General features: G+C 42.0%; 1 protein-coding gene across 1 annotated transcript in view; it reads left to right on the top strand.

The window, feature by feature from the left end:
- Positions 1–13,494, top strand: part of SLC4A10 (solute carrier family 4 member 10) — a 146,999-nt gene that overhangs the window by 120,168 nt on the left and 13,337 nt on the right. The window contains exons 17-21 of the mRNA XM_084804563.1: positions 6,293–6,454; positions 7,851–7,964; positions 8,510–8,671; positions 11,978–12,229; positions 13,052–13,120. Of these exons, the coding sequence (XP_084660689.1) occupies positions 6,293–6,454; positions 7,851–7,964; positions 8,510–8,671; positions 11,978–12,229; positions 13,052–13,120 (759 nt within the window). The remainder of the gene's footprint in view (positions 1–6,292; positions 6,455–7,850; positions 7,965–8,509; positions 8,672–11,977; positions 12,230–13,051; positions 13,121–13,494) is intronic.

The raw sequence follows: 13,494 nt of genomic DNA on the forward strand, positions 1-13,494 counted from the left end.
TATTTTAAAAACAGCATGCCCTGTTCTGAAAATGTGAACCGCCCAGAGAGCTTCAGCTATTGGGCGGTATAGAAATGAAATGAAATGAAATGAATGAATGAATGTTGTTGTGTACCAACATGGAGTACTACTGGGGTTAAGCCTACATTCATCAAATAGCAGCAGATTTAACCTAAATTCTACCAGATGGTAAACCTGAAACTGCCGTGTGTAAAAAGAACAGGTACGCTCCGTATTTCCTCTAAAATACTCCTCCAGATGTTCAGAATACAGTGAAGAGTTAAAATAGAAGGGTGGCAAGCATCCTTCTAATTACGTTACTGTCAGCAGTGTAGATCATGATCAGGCTAACGGAAAGTACATCTAGAGCAGCAGTGGATTTAGCTTCAAACTTGAATGGTCTAATTTTGCATGGTCCATTTTTTTAAACTAGAATCTCCATGGTCCAATAGTATGTTTTATGTTTACAAAGCAAGCATGCATACTCAGGATCTCTTAACAATTAAGGTATCTTCTGTGAAATGATCCTGAGTAGGCCTACTGAGGATCAAACTACACGTTACGCTAAATGCATCATATGTAGCTACGTCTTCATTTTTACTTTAATTGCAGGCATGGGAGGGTGGTTTTACTGGGAATGCATCATGCAGGGAACTGATCGCTTCTTCCCAAGCTGCAGTCAGAACGAAAATTGCCTTTTGCCAATGGATATATGCCTTACCAAAAAAAGTTCCTGTTGGTGGGAATGGGACCTTCTTTTCCCATAAGGCTCTTAGCTGAGTGACAAAGTGGTTGTGGTTTAGTTCCCGTTTTGACTGGGGTGGGAAGAGATGAGCCTTCCCCACATGCTACAGTCAGGGCCAGAAATATTGGAACAAGGATAACTGTTTTGGCAGTTGGCCTCTGTACACCACCACATTGAAGTTGAAAGGAAACACACCCAGATGGGAGCGAAGTCAGGACTTTCAGCTGTAATTGAAGGGGTTTGTCAAAAGTGGGGCACTAACCATTCAGGAAATACAGCCAGTGGCATACACACACCCCCATCATTGGTGGCTCATAAGTAATGGAAGGAATGGCTGACAAGCAGCTGCATGGCCAGGTGTGGCCTGTTTCCTGGGTACCCCATGACCACTCAAGCAGATAAAAGGCCTGGAGGTGGCTCTGAGTGTTACATTTGCATTTGGTAGCTGTTCACTGGAACTCTCAACATGAGGTCCAAAGAGGTGTCCATGCGAGTGAAGGAGGCCATCATTAGGCTGAGGAAACAAAATAAACCCATCAGAGAGATAGCAAAAACATTGGGAGTGGCCAACACAACAGTTTGGAACATCCTGAAAAAGAAGGACTTAACTGGCAAGCTCAGCAACAGCAAAAGGCCTGGAAGACCACGGAAGACAACTAAAGTGGATGACCGCAGAATTCTGCTCAGGGTGAAGAGGAACCCTTTCACAACACCTAGCCAGGTCAAGAATGCTCTTGAGGTAGGCATGTTGTTGTCAACATCTACAGTCAAGAGACGACTTTATGAATGTAAATACAGAGGCTTCACAACAAGGTGCAAACCACTGGTAACGCTCAAGGCCAGATTAGCCTTTGCCAGCAAACACCTAAAAAAGCCTGCCCAGTTCTGGAATAAGATTCTTTGGACTGATGAAACCAAGACTAACTTGTGCCAGAATGATGGGAAGAGAAAAGTATGGAGAAGGAAAGGAACAGCTCATGATGCAAAGCATACCACATCATCTGTCAAACATGGTGGAGGCAGTGTTATGGCATGGGCATGTATGGCTGCCAATGGAGCCGGGTCACTGGTGTTTATTGATGACCTGACTGCTGATAAAAGCAGCAGGATGAATTCTGAGGTGTATAGGGCTATACTTTCTGCTCAGATTCGGCCGAATGCTGCCAAACTGATAGGACGCCGCTTCATATTGCAGATGGATAATGACCCAAAACATACAGCAAAAGCTACCCAAGAGCTTCTCAAGGCAAAGAAGTGGGATGGTCTTCAATGGCCAAGTCAGTCACCTGATCTCAACCCAATAGAGCACGCTTCTCACTTACTGAAGACAAGACTGAAGGCAGAAAGACCCACAAACAAGCAGCATCTGAAGGCAGCTGCAGTAAAAGCTTGGCAAAGCATCTCGAGGGAGGAAACTCAGCATTTGGTCATGTCCATGGGTTCCAGACTTCAGGCAGTTGTTGACTGCAAAGGATTTTCATCCAGGTATTAAAAGTATAAAAGAGGGACTCAACCAGAATTTTTGCAAATAAAAGCTGGCACCCTCCCAAGTGAATTACTGCTTTCCCTCAATTTTGACTCATACCCCTGGCTTTTACATTCATTCATTCATTCATTCATTCATTCATTCATGGGAATGGCCATAGCTCAGCTGCATGCAGAAGGTCCCGGGTTCAATCCCTAGCATGTCCAGGTGGGGCTGGGGAAAACTCTTGTCTGAAACACTAGAGCAGACTTCCCCAACCTGGTGCCCTCCAGATATTTTGCAACCTGGTGTCCCATCTGAGCAATAGTCAGTAGTCAGGCATACTGGGAGGTTACAGTCCAAAAGGTCTGGAGGGCATCAGGCTGGGAAAACTGCACTCTAGGGTTGCTACTGATGCAGACAATACAGAGCTAGGTGGACTCATGGACTGCTTTGTTTAAGACAGCTTTCTCCATTCCTATGTTTTCTTCTTCATTCTCTCTCCCTGCACATTTTCTTTAAAATGTATGCATGTTGAATGCATTTGTTTTGCAAAATATATCATACACTCTGAAACGTACACATTTCCAACTGCAAATTGCGTTCGGGTCCATGTTTGGTTCCGGGAGGTAATCTTTCATTAAAATGCAAATTCAACAAATTTTTCACCCAGGCTGGTGCTAGGCCTCCCATCACTGGGGTGGAAGGATGCACCACCCTCCCCCTCCTCTTTCCCGCACAACCTGCCTCCCTCTAGCAACATATTCTGGCTTGTTTAACAAATTAGAGCTTATTTTGAAGCTTGCTCGAACATAATGACAAGCCCAGAATTAGGGACACGGACACTAAATCCTGGTTAAGTCCTCCTGGCAGCAAAGGAAGGGGAGAGGAGAGGAGAGTGGGGAGTGGGGAAGCCTGAGGCTTTGCTGAGGCTCACGTAGGTTTGTGAATGCAGCACTAGATCCTGGCTTAGTATTATGTGTGAACCACCCGAGTTATTGAAATTGCAACATGAAAAGAAAACGTCTAGAGTGTTTATTATTGGCATGGGGTAGGTAACCTGGTGCCCTCCAGATGTTTTGGAATACAAGTACCATAAGCCCCAGCCAGCATGGCCAATGGTTGGAGCTTATGGGAGTTGTCTAAAACATCTGGAGTGCACAGGTTTGCCTATCCATGTCAGTTGTTTGATGTTAAGGTTAGCATTTATTAACACTGGCCCAATCGTGTAAGGATAATTCCTACATGGAAAGAAATATCCATGCATGGATGGTCCCTCAGGATGCTTAAAGATTTTTGGAGAGAATCAAAACCCCCTGCATCTAAAAGCCCAGTTTGTATGTGCAAAGGGGGAGTCAGTTCAGAGATACTCATACCCCCTCAACTTTCCCATTTTGATGAGGGAAAATGTAGTTTAGGCACCTTTCTGCCAATCATCTGTTCAACTGGAAGAAGGAGGGGAGAATCCCAAGTGCAAAGGCACCCATGCTTCTATGGATTGGGGCACAATTTCTGACAAGTCCTATGTGTGGTTTGTTTCTGTGTGTGTCACATTATATATTCCATGGTCTTTCACAACATTTATTGAGAACAATTTAGCACTTGCTGTCCTTTATGGAAATAAATACCAAAGAGGACAGCGTATGTGAGTTGATTACCTCAAGAACGTTTCTGTGTGCCTAGGAGGAGGAAGCTGGTTTTTCCTTTGCTGTTCTGCAGGATCTTCTGGCCTTCAGAACCAGCTTTTTAGAGGCTGCCATAGGAAGAGAGGCATGAAAAGCCCCAGTGTGGATGTGGGATGCAGTGCTAGCCCCTTTGGATCCGTGCCCAAATATTTAGTTTGTCTGTGTTGCCAAATTTTACCATAAAGAGCTCTCATTACAATTAATCTTGTTTTAGCTTCAGTATAATCATGTGGAATCTGTTGCCACCTTGTGGCAAAGGAAACTGTTTCTCTGCACTGTCGAACCAGCAGGGATTATTTAGATTCCTGTAATCTGACATTTTACGTAACATGGGATCTGGGGTATGATCTCAAAACTAGTTACTTGGCACTAATCCAGAGAAACTGTTTTTAGGATTTTAACTGTGAATGCCACCCACTATTCCTGCACAAAGCCTAGTTTTTATGTAAGTAAACAGAATATGCTAGTTTGTATAAGACTTAGTTCCGAACCAAGTTTAGTTTCCTCTAAATTCCTCGATTAGTTGCATGTAAAGACAAACCGGGAAAAAAATCACTATAAATAAATAGATCTTACATTTTGCTAGCAAAATGAGAGGATGGATGTACTGGACCAAGTAACAACAAAATGTTATTAAGAAAGTAATAAGAAAGTTATTAAGAAAGTAAGCATTATTTGGAAAAATAACAACAGTGAAGTACATGTTTGGGGTGTGGTTGATATTCCTGATAGTTCTTGCTTTTGCTGAACTGGTTAGACCTCCTTATGTGTAGGATCCAACTGTGCCCCAGTGCTAATGCTGATGATGTTTTGCTAGCATAAACCAACACAAATTGCTGCTTTTTTCCATTGCCCTAGCAAGCACAAGTGTTGGTTTATGCTAGTGCACTGTCACTAGTCCTAGCATTGGAGCAGGGATCCTATCCTATATGACTATTCGGTAGTTGTGATTATGATCCTAAGTACCGATGCTCTAGAACCTTCCAGAAATCTCAGAGTCCATTTGGAAGCTGCTTTAACTGGATCCTTTCTGTAGTTCTGAGGTTCAGAGTTGGTGCATTCAAAACATCTACATTTTGGGCCTTTCTATAATGTTCCGAGCATTATCGCATTCACTAACTGGCATAAGTAAGCCACAATGGCCCGGTTTGGATGCTTAATTCATGGCTTACTGAATCATAGTTTAATGGCTGGGAACACAATGATGAGACTGTGCAGTCCTTCCTCACTCCTACCTTCCTTGGTGATCACATCCTGACTTAATTAAATCACAGTTAGTCATTATGGCCAAAACAAGGAACTGTGGTTTAGTGACTACTTATTAACCAAGGGTTGGATCCAGGATCTGCCTTCCATGGGTGAAAGGGCTCTGCCTCCACCTGATATTTAAGGATCCCTCACCCACACACACACCACAGCTCACACCGTTCATCTCTGTCCCCTGATAGAGCATGTGTGGCATTTTAGGGGCTAGAGGAACTGCCATGGAGAGGAGGGGATGAGGAAGTCTGTTTCTGCCAGCCCAGTTGCATACCTCTACATCTAGGTCTTAAGCCACAGTTTGAAGTTGATTTAAGATCCTGGCTAGCTTTGGATGTCACAGCTAACTGCTCTAATTAAGCCAGGATGTAAGCACTGAGGAGGGAAAGAGGCATGAGGCAGGACAAGGATGGAGTGTGTGTTCTCATCTCCTGGCTATGGTTTAGGAAGCCAAGAATTCCGTGTCTGAACTGGTCCAATGAGTGCAGTGGTTCAAGATTACAGGGAAAGATCTAAGTGTGCAAATACACCTTGCATGTGCAAGCCTCCATAAGTAGCATATATTTAGTGTCAAAGCATGTGTTGTTGCATGTATAAACACTTCGAGATTTTAATATATTAAGCAGAATAAAAGTATTATAATAAACAAATACTGAAAGGTGGTGTGGAGTAGGAACCTTGTTATTGTTGGCTTAATAACTGCTTCTATGTCTAGGATGTGCACATAGATGTTAGTTTTATTCTTTTTCAGCACTTCCAAGCATGATGAATAGAAAGGCACAATACTTTACGTAAAGTTTTGGGATCATTTCATACATTATGTAGCAACAAACTTTAGTATGCCACTGAATGTACACTCAACAGAGAGCCATAGCCAATCCTAGATCCCTGGCAAGTGTACCTGTATATGGTACACCTGTTTTCAAACACATGCTACATGTACATTTTAAACTTCTTACGTGTGTGCCTTAAAAAAAAAAAAATCTATGAAGGAGCCTTCAGTGTCAGGATTTGGATAGGTAAAATGAAAGCCAATCAGGTCCTTAGTGATAATGGAATGTACAATCCAGTCTTCTGTTTCTCTTTAAATATGGTCAGTTGCTAGAGCATAAAATGTGCCTTTACTTTCCGTGTTAGGAATGTAATGCGTGGCAAGGGACATTTGTAGGACAAGCCTGTGGACATCATGGTCCTTACGCCCCAGATGTTCTCTTCTGGTCAGTCATCTTATTCTTTTCTACAGTTACAATGTCATCCACATTGAAGCAGTTCAAGACCAGTCGTTATTTCCCAACCAAGGTAACTTGAATATATTTTAAAACCAAAACCACTTGATTGCAAGCACAGGATGCAATTAATTCTGACTTGATGGATGTCAATAACTACACTTCCATTGGTATCAGTAGAGTCAGGTGTGCACCTGTAATGTTTTGTAGCATTTTTAAGACATTTAATAGCAGTTCAGTATGTTAATATTTGAGAATGGAAATGTGAGGAAGGAGAGAAACCATGTTTTATCCTGACTCCTTGTTTAGATTGGAACAGGAAGTCATTTGCAGCAAAATACATCAAGCAGTCAGTTCAGTCCAGTCAGAAATGTAAGAAATGTGTATAATAAACTGTAATGATTGAGGATGAAAAGCTCTTAAACACAATCCAAATTAGCAAAGTGGACTTAGATCAGGGGTGTTGAAACTCTTTTAGCCTGAGGACTGGATTCCATTTTGGAGAAGCTCTCTGGGGCCGCATTCCAGTGGTGGGCTGGGCTGAAGGCAAAAGGGGCAGAGCCAAAATACCCACATATTTTAGCTTCAAACTCTTACTGCGAGGAACTAAGCCTTAGAAGAAGCATTTCAGCCTTTTAGAATGTGGAAAAATGCACAAAAGCCAGGAAACCACCACATGATCAGTGGTTGGGGAAAGGGAAGGGAGCTATATTGGGACCCTAGGAGGAGTGGATTTGGCCTCCAGCCCTGAGGTTCTGCCTTGGCCATTTTTGCACCTGAAGTCAAAAGCCCAAATGCTTCTCTGTGCTGTGGACCAGTGCTCACTTTTTAATGGCTTTCAGTGATGGCAACTACTTCACATTGCTTCATGGTGAGGCCCCCCTGAAAATGATGCTGTGCACGATTCTTGATAAGCAGCACTGGACTGAGCTCTTTGCAGCATTGCCATAAGGCTCATTCCTCACTTGGGGACATTATTTTCTTATACTTCAAAACATTAGCAAAGTCCTAAACTATCCAGTTCTTCACTTAATTGTATCATAGCAATTAGGTATCGTTATGCAATCTAATACAGTTCATCCAGTTGAAGTGACTTGGAACATGATTTTTAAAAGAAAAGATAAACATTTTCATTGATGAAAACTAATCATTACAATGATTAGTTGCAGCCCTAATTAATTTCCAGGCCAAATGGCACACCAGCCACAAACATTAAACTTGTTGGTTGCATGTGGTTCGTAAGGGATACAGAGAAATAAGAGACACCTTCCTTCTTTCCCTTGTCCCAAATGGGTCTCTGTAGGGGCGTGTGGATCAATAGATTAGCACATTGGAGCTGGCAGAAACTGGGTGTGCAGTAGCCTCTTATGCTCATGGAAGTGGTAATCTGTGTGCAGATCTCCTCTCACTGGAAGATTTTCTTTTTAATATCTCTTTATTGTCACTGAAGATTGGCTCAATATTTCCAGGTTCGGTCTGTAGTGAGTGACTTTGCCGTCTTTCTCACCATCCTGTCCATGGTTTTAGTTGATTATGCCCTTGGGATTCCATCACCAAAGCTTCAGGTTCCAAATGCTTTCAAGGTAATTCCTTACCCAGTCATACTATACTTCACAAAAAGTGAAATTTGCTGCAACAAATAATCTGTAGTTATTTACTTCTCAAATGGATTGAAATCTCATGAATATGGAACTACTTGTTGTCTATAACATTTTAGAAAAATGTAACTGGATGATTCAGAAAACATAAACTGTCATAGAGCAAGGTGTTGCTGAAATGGGATATGGACTGGTTTAAGAAGTGCAGTTGTTTCCATCTTAGACCTCCAAGGCACTTGAAACGCTAACAATAGAATCCTAGATATGTTTACTCATATGTTCAATGGGGCTTATTCCCTTGTAAATATGTTTAGGATTGCAGCTTTAGCTACCATTTGGCATATTTGCACATTCCTGAAGCAGCATCTCTGACATTCTTGTGTTTGCCTTTAGCTTATATATTTTGCTTGTAACAGTCGGGGGGGGGGGGGATGATTGTTTTGCTATTATCCTGCAAGTCTCTGCGAATACTCTACAAAATTATGATTTAAGAAACCCTAATATTTTGAAATTTACTCTTGTTCTCTTAGCCCACCAGTGATGACCGTGGCTGGTTTATCACACCTTTGGGTCCCAATCCTTGGTGGACAGTGCTAGCTGCTGTAATTCCAGCTCTCCTTTGTACTATTCTGATATTTATGGATCAGCAGATTACTGCTGTTATTATAAACCGAAAAGAACATAAACTAAAGGTAAGGTAGCAATACTGCAAAAGTTATTTAGATTTTTTCTGGTTATTCCAGAGTTTTCTTCAGTACATGTTTTTAAAAATGCAGACTATCTGTTCTGAAGGCATTTAGAATACAGATACCTTCACATTTCCCCCCAATTCAATGCAGATTGTGTATGCAGGAAAGTCTGGTTTGGGGTTCAAGTAGTTCGATGCATGTCAGAAACAGCTTGAGACCTGGGTATCTTAAAGACCATCTTCCATACATTCTTCCCTAAATGTTCTGTTCATCATCTGAGGCACTACTTAAGATCCCCCAGCCCCATGGAACTAGGTGGGCAGCCACAAGCTTTCTCTGTATGGTTATACCCTTCTTGAGGAATGCTCTGTCAACAGAAATTTGTCTGTACTGTTTTAGGCAGTATGTAAATAGTTAGGCATGGTTCTTTAAAAAGACACTGGGTTAAAGGTTTCAGTAGTGGTTGGGTATTTATTTATTTTTTAGCCATTATGGTTAACAGCTGGTTTTACAAACTGTTCTTATTGTTGTTTATTAATTGGGTTTCAAGTATTACTGATTGTTTGTTTGCTGCCTTGAGTTCCCTCTCAAAGAAGTAGACTGGATATAAAGCTTTTAAAATAAATGAATAAATGAAATGGCTGGCCCTTCATTAAAATGAAGGGAGGACCAGTCCATGCAGGAGTCCTATGAATTCATTAAAGCACATGGTGTAAATTAATTCACATTATGAAATATTTTTGATACTAGATAGTATCGTCCTATGTACATAATTTTGGGAAAGTAATTCAGCTTTACAAATATCCATAGAAATTATTAATCAGCACATCCCAAAGTTAGACTGGATTCAAATTAAGGTTAGGTGGGATACAAATGAATAGATTTAAAGGTAGTTTGACAATGACATTGCTTCCCATAGTGTGCAGATATATTGTTCACCTATCACCTCTGCTAAAAAAAAAAAGGTTTTTGAATGTGATAGAACTTGCAAAACCTGTTTATGAAAGGCAAACATGGAATGAGCGTACAGACCACAAGGACCAATCTCTCTTTCAAAGAGCCTTCAGATCTCCTTAAAAAACATTAAAAATAATATTACTGGCCTCCAGCCCTCATCATTTGTAGCATGTTGGAAACCTAAAACAAAAAGAGAAGCCACCCTTTTCCCAGTTCATAAAAGCTGTTCTACCTGGTTGCCTGGATACTATTTTTATGTATCACAGGCCACAAAGTGAGTGGCTAATTTGTAAGCATACCCTAACTGTAGAATCTAGTATCAGCATTTTTCTGATAAATTAAATTGATCTGATGAACTAGGCTCTTGCCTATGAATGCTCCTGCCACAATAAAAGTGTTAGTCTTTATCTGATGTTTTGCCACCTGCCTCTGTCTAGTTGTTGGGTGTTCTAGGCATTTCATCTTCCTTTGTTTTCACTTCGTTCCCACCCTTTGCTCCTATAGTGGAGAGTGGAAAACTGTAACAACCTTACAATGGCTTGGTCCCAAAAATACACATATTCAGTTAATTTTTCCACTGAAACAAGTACCATCACTTTTCTGACAAAAAGATTGTGCACAAATTTTTCAACTGCTTTGACTCGTCAGTAAACAATAGTGCAATCCTTTAAATCACATTGCAAATGCAATTTCAGCCTCCTCTTTACTCTGCAATGTCTTGATTGCTTTGAATGTCCCCCCCCCCGTGTTTTTGTTTTTTGCCCTCTTTGTCAGTCAAGCTCCTTGTGTCAATCCATAGTGTTTCATGTGGTTAACTTGACAGATGTAAGGAGCTGCTGCCAAGCTTTGGAATGTGTGGTATATGTGTGCGTGGTGTTTTTTTTTCTCTTTCTTTCAGCAGTGGCATGTGGGAGTCAGATGGTCTTCCTGGCTGCCCTCTTGCCTTACTGCATATTCATTTTTTTTTCCTGCGGGTCTGATGTAGCATCATCACCTGTTGCCATGTTTCCTTTGTCTCCCATATGTCACTTTTCTCAGGCTTATGTGTGAATGCAAGGAAAGCTTAAATCCACAGCATACTTGCCCTTACAGCAATTTTGTCCCTTTTGATGTTGGAGAACTCAGCAAGCTCAAGGGCTGATGTTTAGAAGAGGTATGGATTGCACATTCTGTTAGGGATGAACTCCTAGACGAGGACATGCCTAGCCCCGTCTCTGATTTGTATATCACATTCTCATAATTGCCCCTCTGCGCATATGATGTTGCTGATCCAAGATACTACAAAAACATTTACACTGACATTTCAAAACTCCATATCATATTATTGGGCTACATCCAACATCAAGTGAGTGCACTTTCAGAACAGAACTTTCTCTAGCCTCCTCTGCATCCCCCAAATCTGCTCCGGAGCTTCCTCAACCCTTCAGAGCAGAATGGGGGGGGGGCTGCAGGTGGAGGGAGAATCCTTTTCTGCCAACGGTATTGATTTCACTGTCAGAGAGACACCACTGGCTACAACCCATTGTATAGAAACAGGTCTGAGTTTGTCAGGGGTAGGGAACATATGGCAACAGTACCAATAGGGATCAGAAAAAAACAGCTGTAAGACTGGAAACCAAAATCAAAAAAGAAACAGCTGCACCAATTGAATTCCCAATGTGTTTAGACGCTGGTCTTTCAACACTATTCTTTTTTTGATGTAGGGAACATATGACCCTCCAGATGTTGTTGGACTCCAATTCACATCAGCCTCTACCAGCATGGCCAATGGTCAGGGATGATGGGACTTGTAGTCCAAGAGTCTGAAGGGCCACGGGTTGCCCACTCCTGTCTTTCCATATTGGAACTTCCTAATGGAAGTATCATTTTATGGTTTCAATTTGGTTTATTCTGTAAAACTGGGAATTTGATTATATGGTAGGACATAAATCCCCATAATGAATTAACGATGCTGATAAGGACAGTGGTCCAGCAAGCTCTTTCAGGTCTATGGAAGAACTTGCACACATCCAGCAGGAATGAAAACAAGTCCATTGTAATGAATGGGACAGCCTATCAAGCAGAATGCCCATTGGAGCTCCGATACCTGCAAGGAATTTGTGGATTGAAAAAATGACTTTTTTAAAATACAAGGAAACTTCAAAGATAACATCCAACCATTAAAATTATACCACCAGAGCCAAGGTAACCTGCAACACAGACATAGCCTAAACTGTTTGTGTCCTTTTCACTTATCACAAGCAAACTAGCTTCTCATTCAGGATGCCTGCTGCTCAAATGTTTCTGCATGCCCAACCTAGGTGTCACCTTCTGTCCTTGTAACTTTGTTTCTTGTCACTTTTGTTTTAACAGAAGGGCTGTGGCTATCACCTGGACTTGCTGATGGTGGCCCTCATGCTTGGAGTGTGCTCTCTCATGGGCCTGCCATGGTTTGTTGCCGCCACTGTCCTTTCCATTTCTCACGTGAACAGCTTAAAGCTGGAGTCAGAGTGTTCTGCTCCAGGAGAACAGCCCAAATTCCTCGGCATCCGTGAGCAACGGGTCACAGGGCTCATGATATTTATCCTTATGGGCTCATCTGTTTTTTTGACCAGCGTTCTTAAGGTAGGTTCATGCTTTGGAAAACCAAGGAAAATGTCAATAAGAACATAAGAGCTGTGCAGGTTTAGACCAAAGTCCTATCTAATCCAACATTCTGTTCCCACAGATGCCCCAAGGGAAGCCCACAAGCAGGACTTCAGCATAATAGCCCCTCTTGCTTCTGTTCCCCAGAAACTGATATTGAGGCTACTGCCTCTGATACCAGGGAGAGCACGTAGCCATTGATGCTCCATACATTTGCCTAATCCCATTCTAAGCCCTCTAAGTTGGTGGCCATCACCACATCTTGTGATCAGTATTTTGTATTACATTGCTTTTACCTACCTTGAGCACCATGTGATGGAAAGGCAGGATGAAAATTTGTCTAAGAAAGAAATATATATTTTTAGGTAGTCTAAATCTATTGCAGTTTAGGAACTAGGAATGGTGCAGTGTATAGAGCATTAAGTTTGATTGTAGAATCTCAGCTTCAAATCTCTGTTCATCCACAGAGTTCTGTAGGTGGCCTTAGGCAATCCAGACTCCGCCAACCTAATCTGCCTTACAAGGCTGTTAAGTGATGTAGAATTTGTAAAACTGCTATACAAAATAATATATACCCATAAAAGGATAAATCCAATATTGTTCAACATTACATGAGTGGAGTTCCACTCATGCAGTGGGAACTTCTCTCCTCCTCCTTTCTCCCGTATGCCCCCCAGATCAGTTCCAGAGGGTCCCATGAAGGGTCCCCATGGCTTCAGGGAGAGAGAATTTGATCTGTCAGACATGTTGCTATCAGTGAACTGAGGCTCAAGTTCTTCTTTTTCCTTCTCCTCTTTACAGTTTATTCCCATGCCAGTCCTTTATGGTGTATTCCTTTATATGGGTGCCTCTTCTCTCAAAGGAATTCAGGTTAAGTAGAGTGTGTGAGACATTTCTTTCCCTGTGGTTCTCTTGGCTCTTTCACTTTATCATCGCTTGTGTTATACATCATTAAATTTTACACAGAAGGCACTATCAACATAACATAAGCTAACTATCTTAATTATGGGAGGGCGACCTTGAGCATGGGTTCCATAAGTCACACCGGCAGCAGGAATTTGTGGCGTGTCCCTAGGCAGGGGAAAGAGGGGCCCATGATCTGCATGTGGCACAAAGCCAGGCCCGTCATCCTGCCTGCCCCTCCAGCACTGTGCACCAGCTGCTTATTGGTTCAGGAGTCTACAAACCAAATCACGACAAGGGAGGTGAAGCTATACGTAAGGCCCTGTTTGTACATAGCGACA

The sequence above is a fragment of the Heloderma suspectum genome, chromosome 1 (assembly GCF_057233095.1).
Source record: "Heloderma suspectum isolate Gila_16-S chromosome 1, 16-S_ref, whole genome shotgun sequence".
In the NCBI taxonomy this organism is placed as follows: domain Eukaryota; kingdom Metazoa; phylum Chordata; class Lepidosauria; order Squamata; family Helodermatidae; genus Heloderma; species Heloderma suspectum.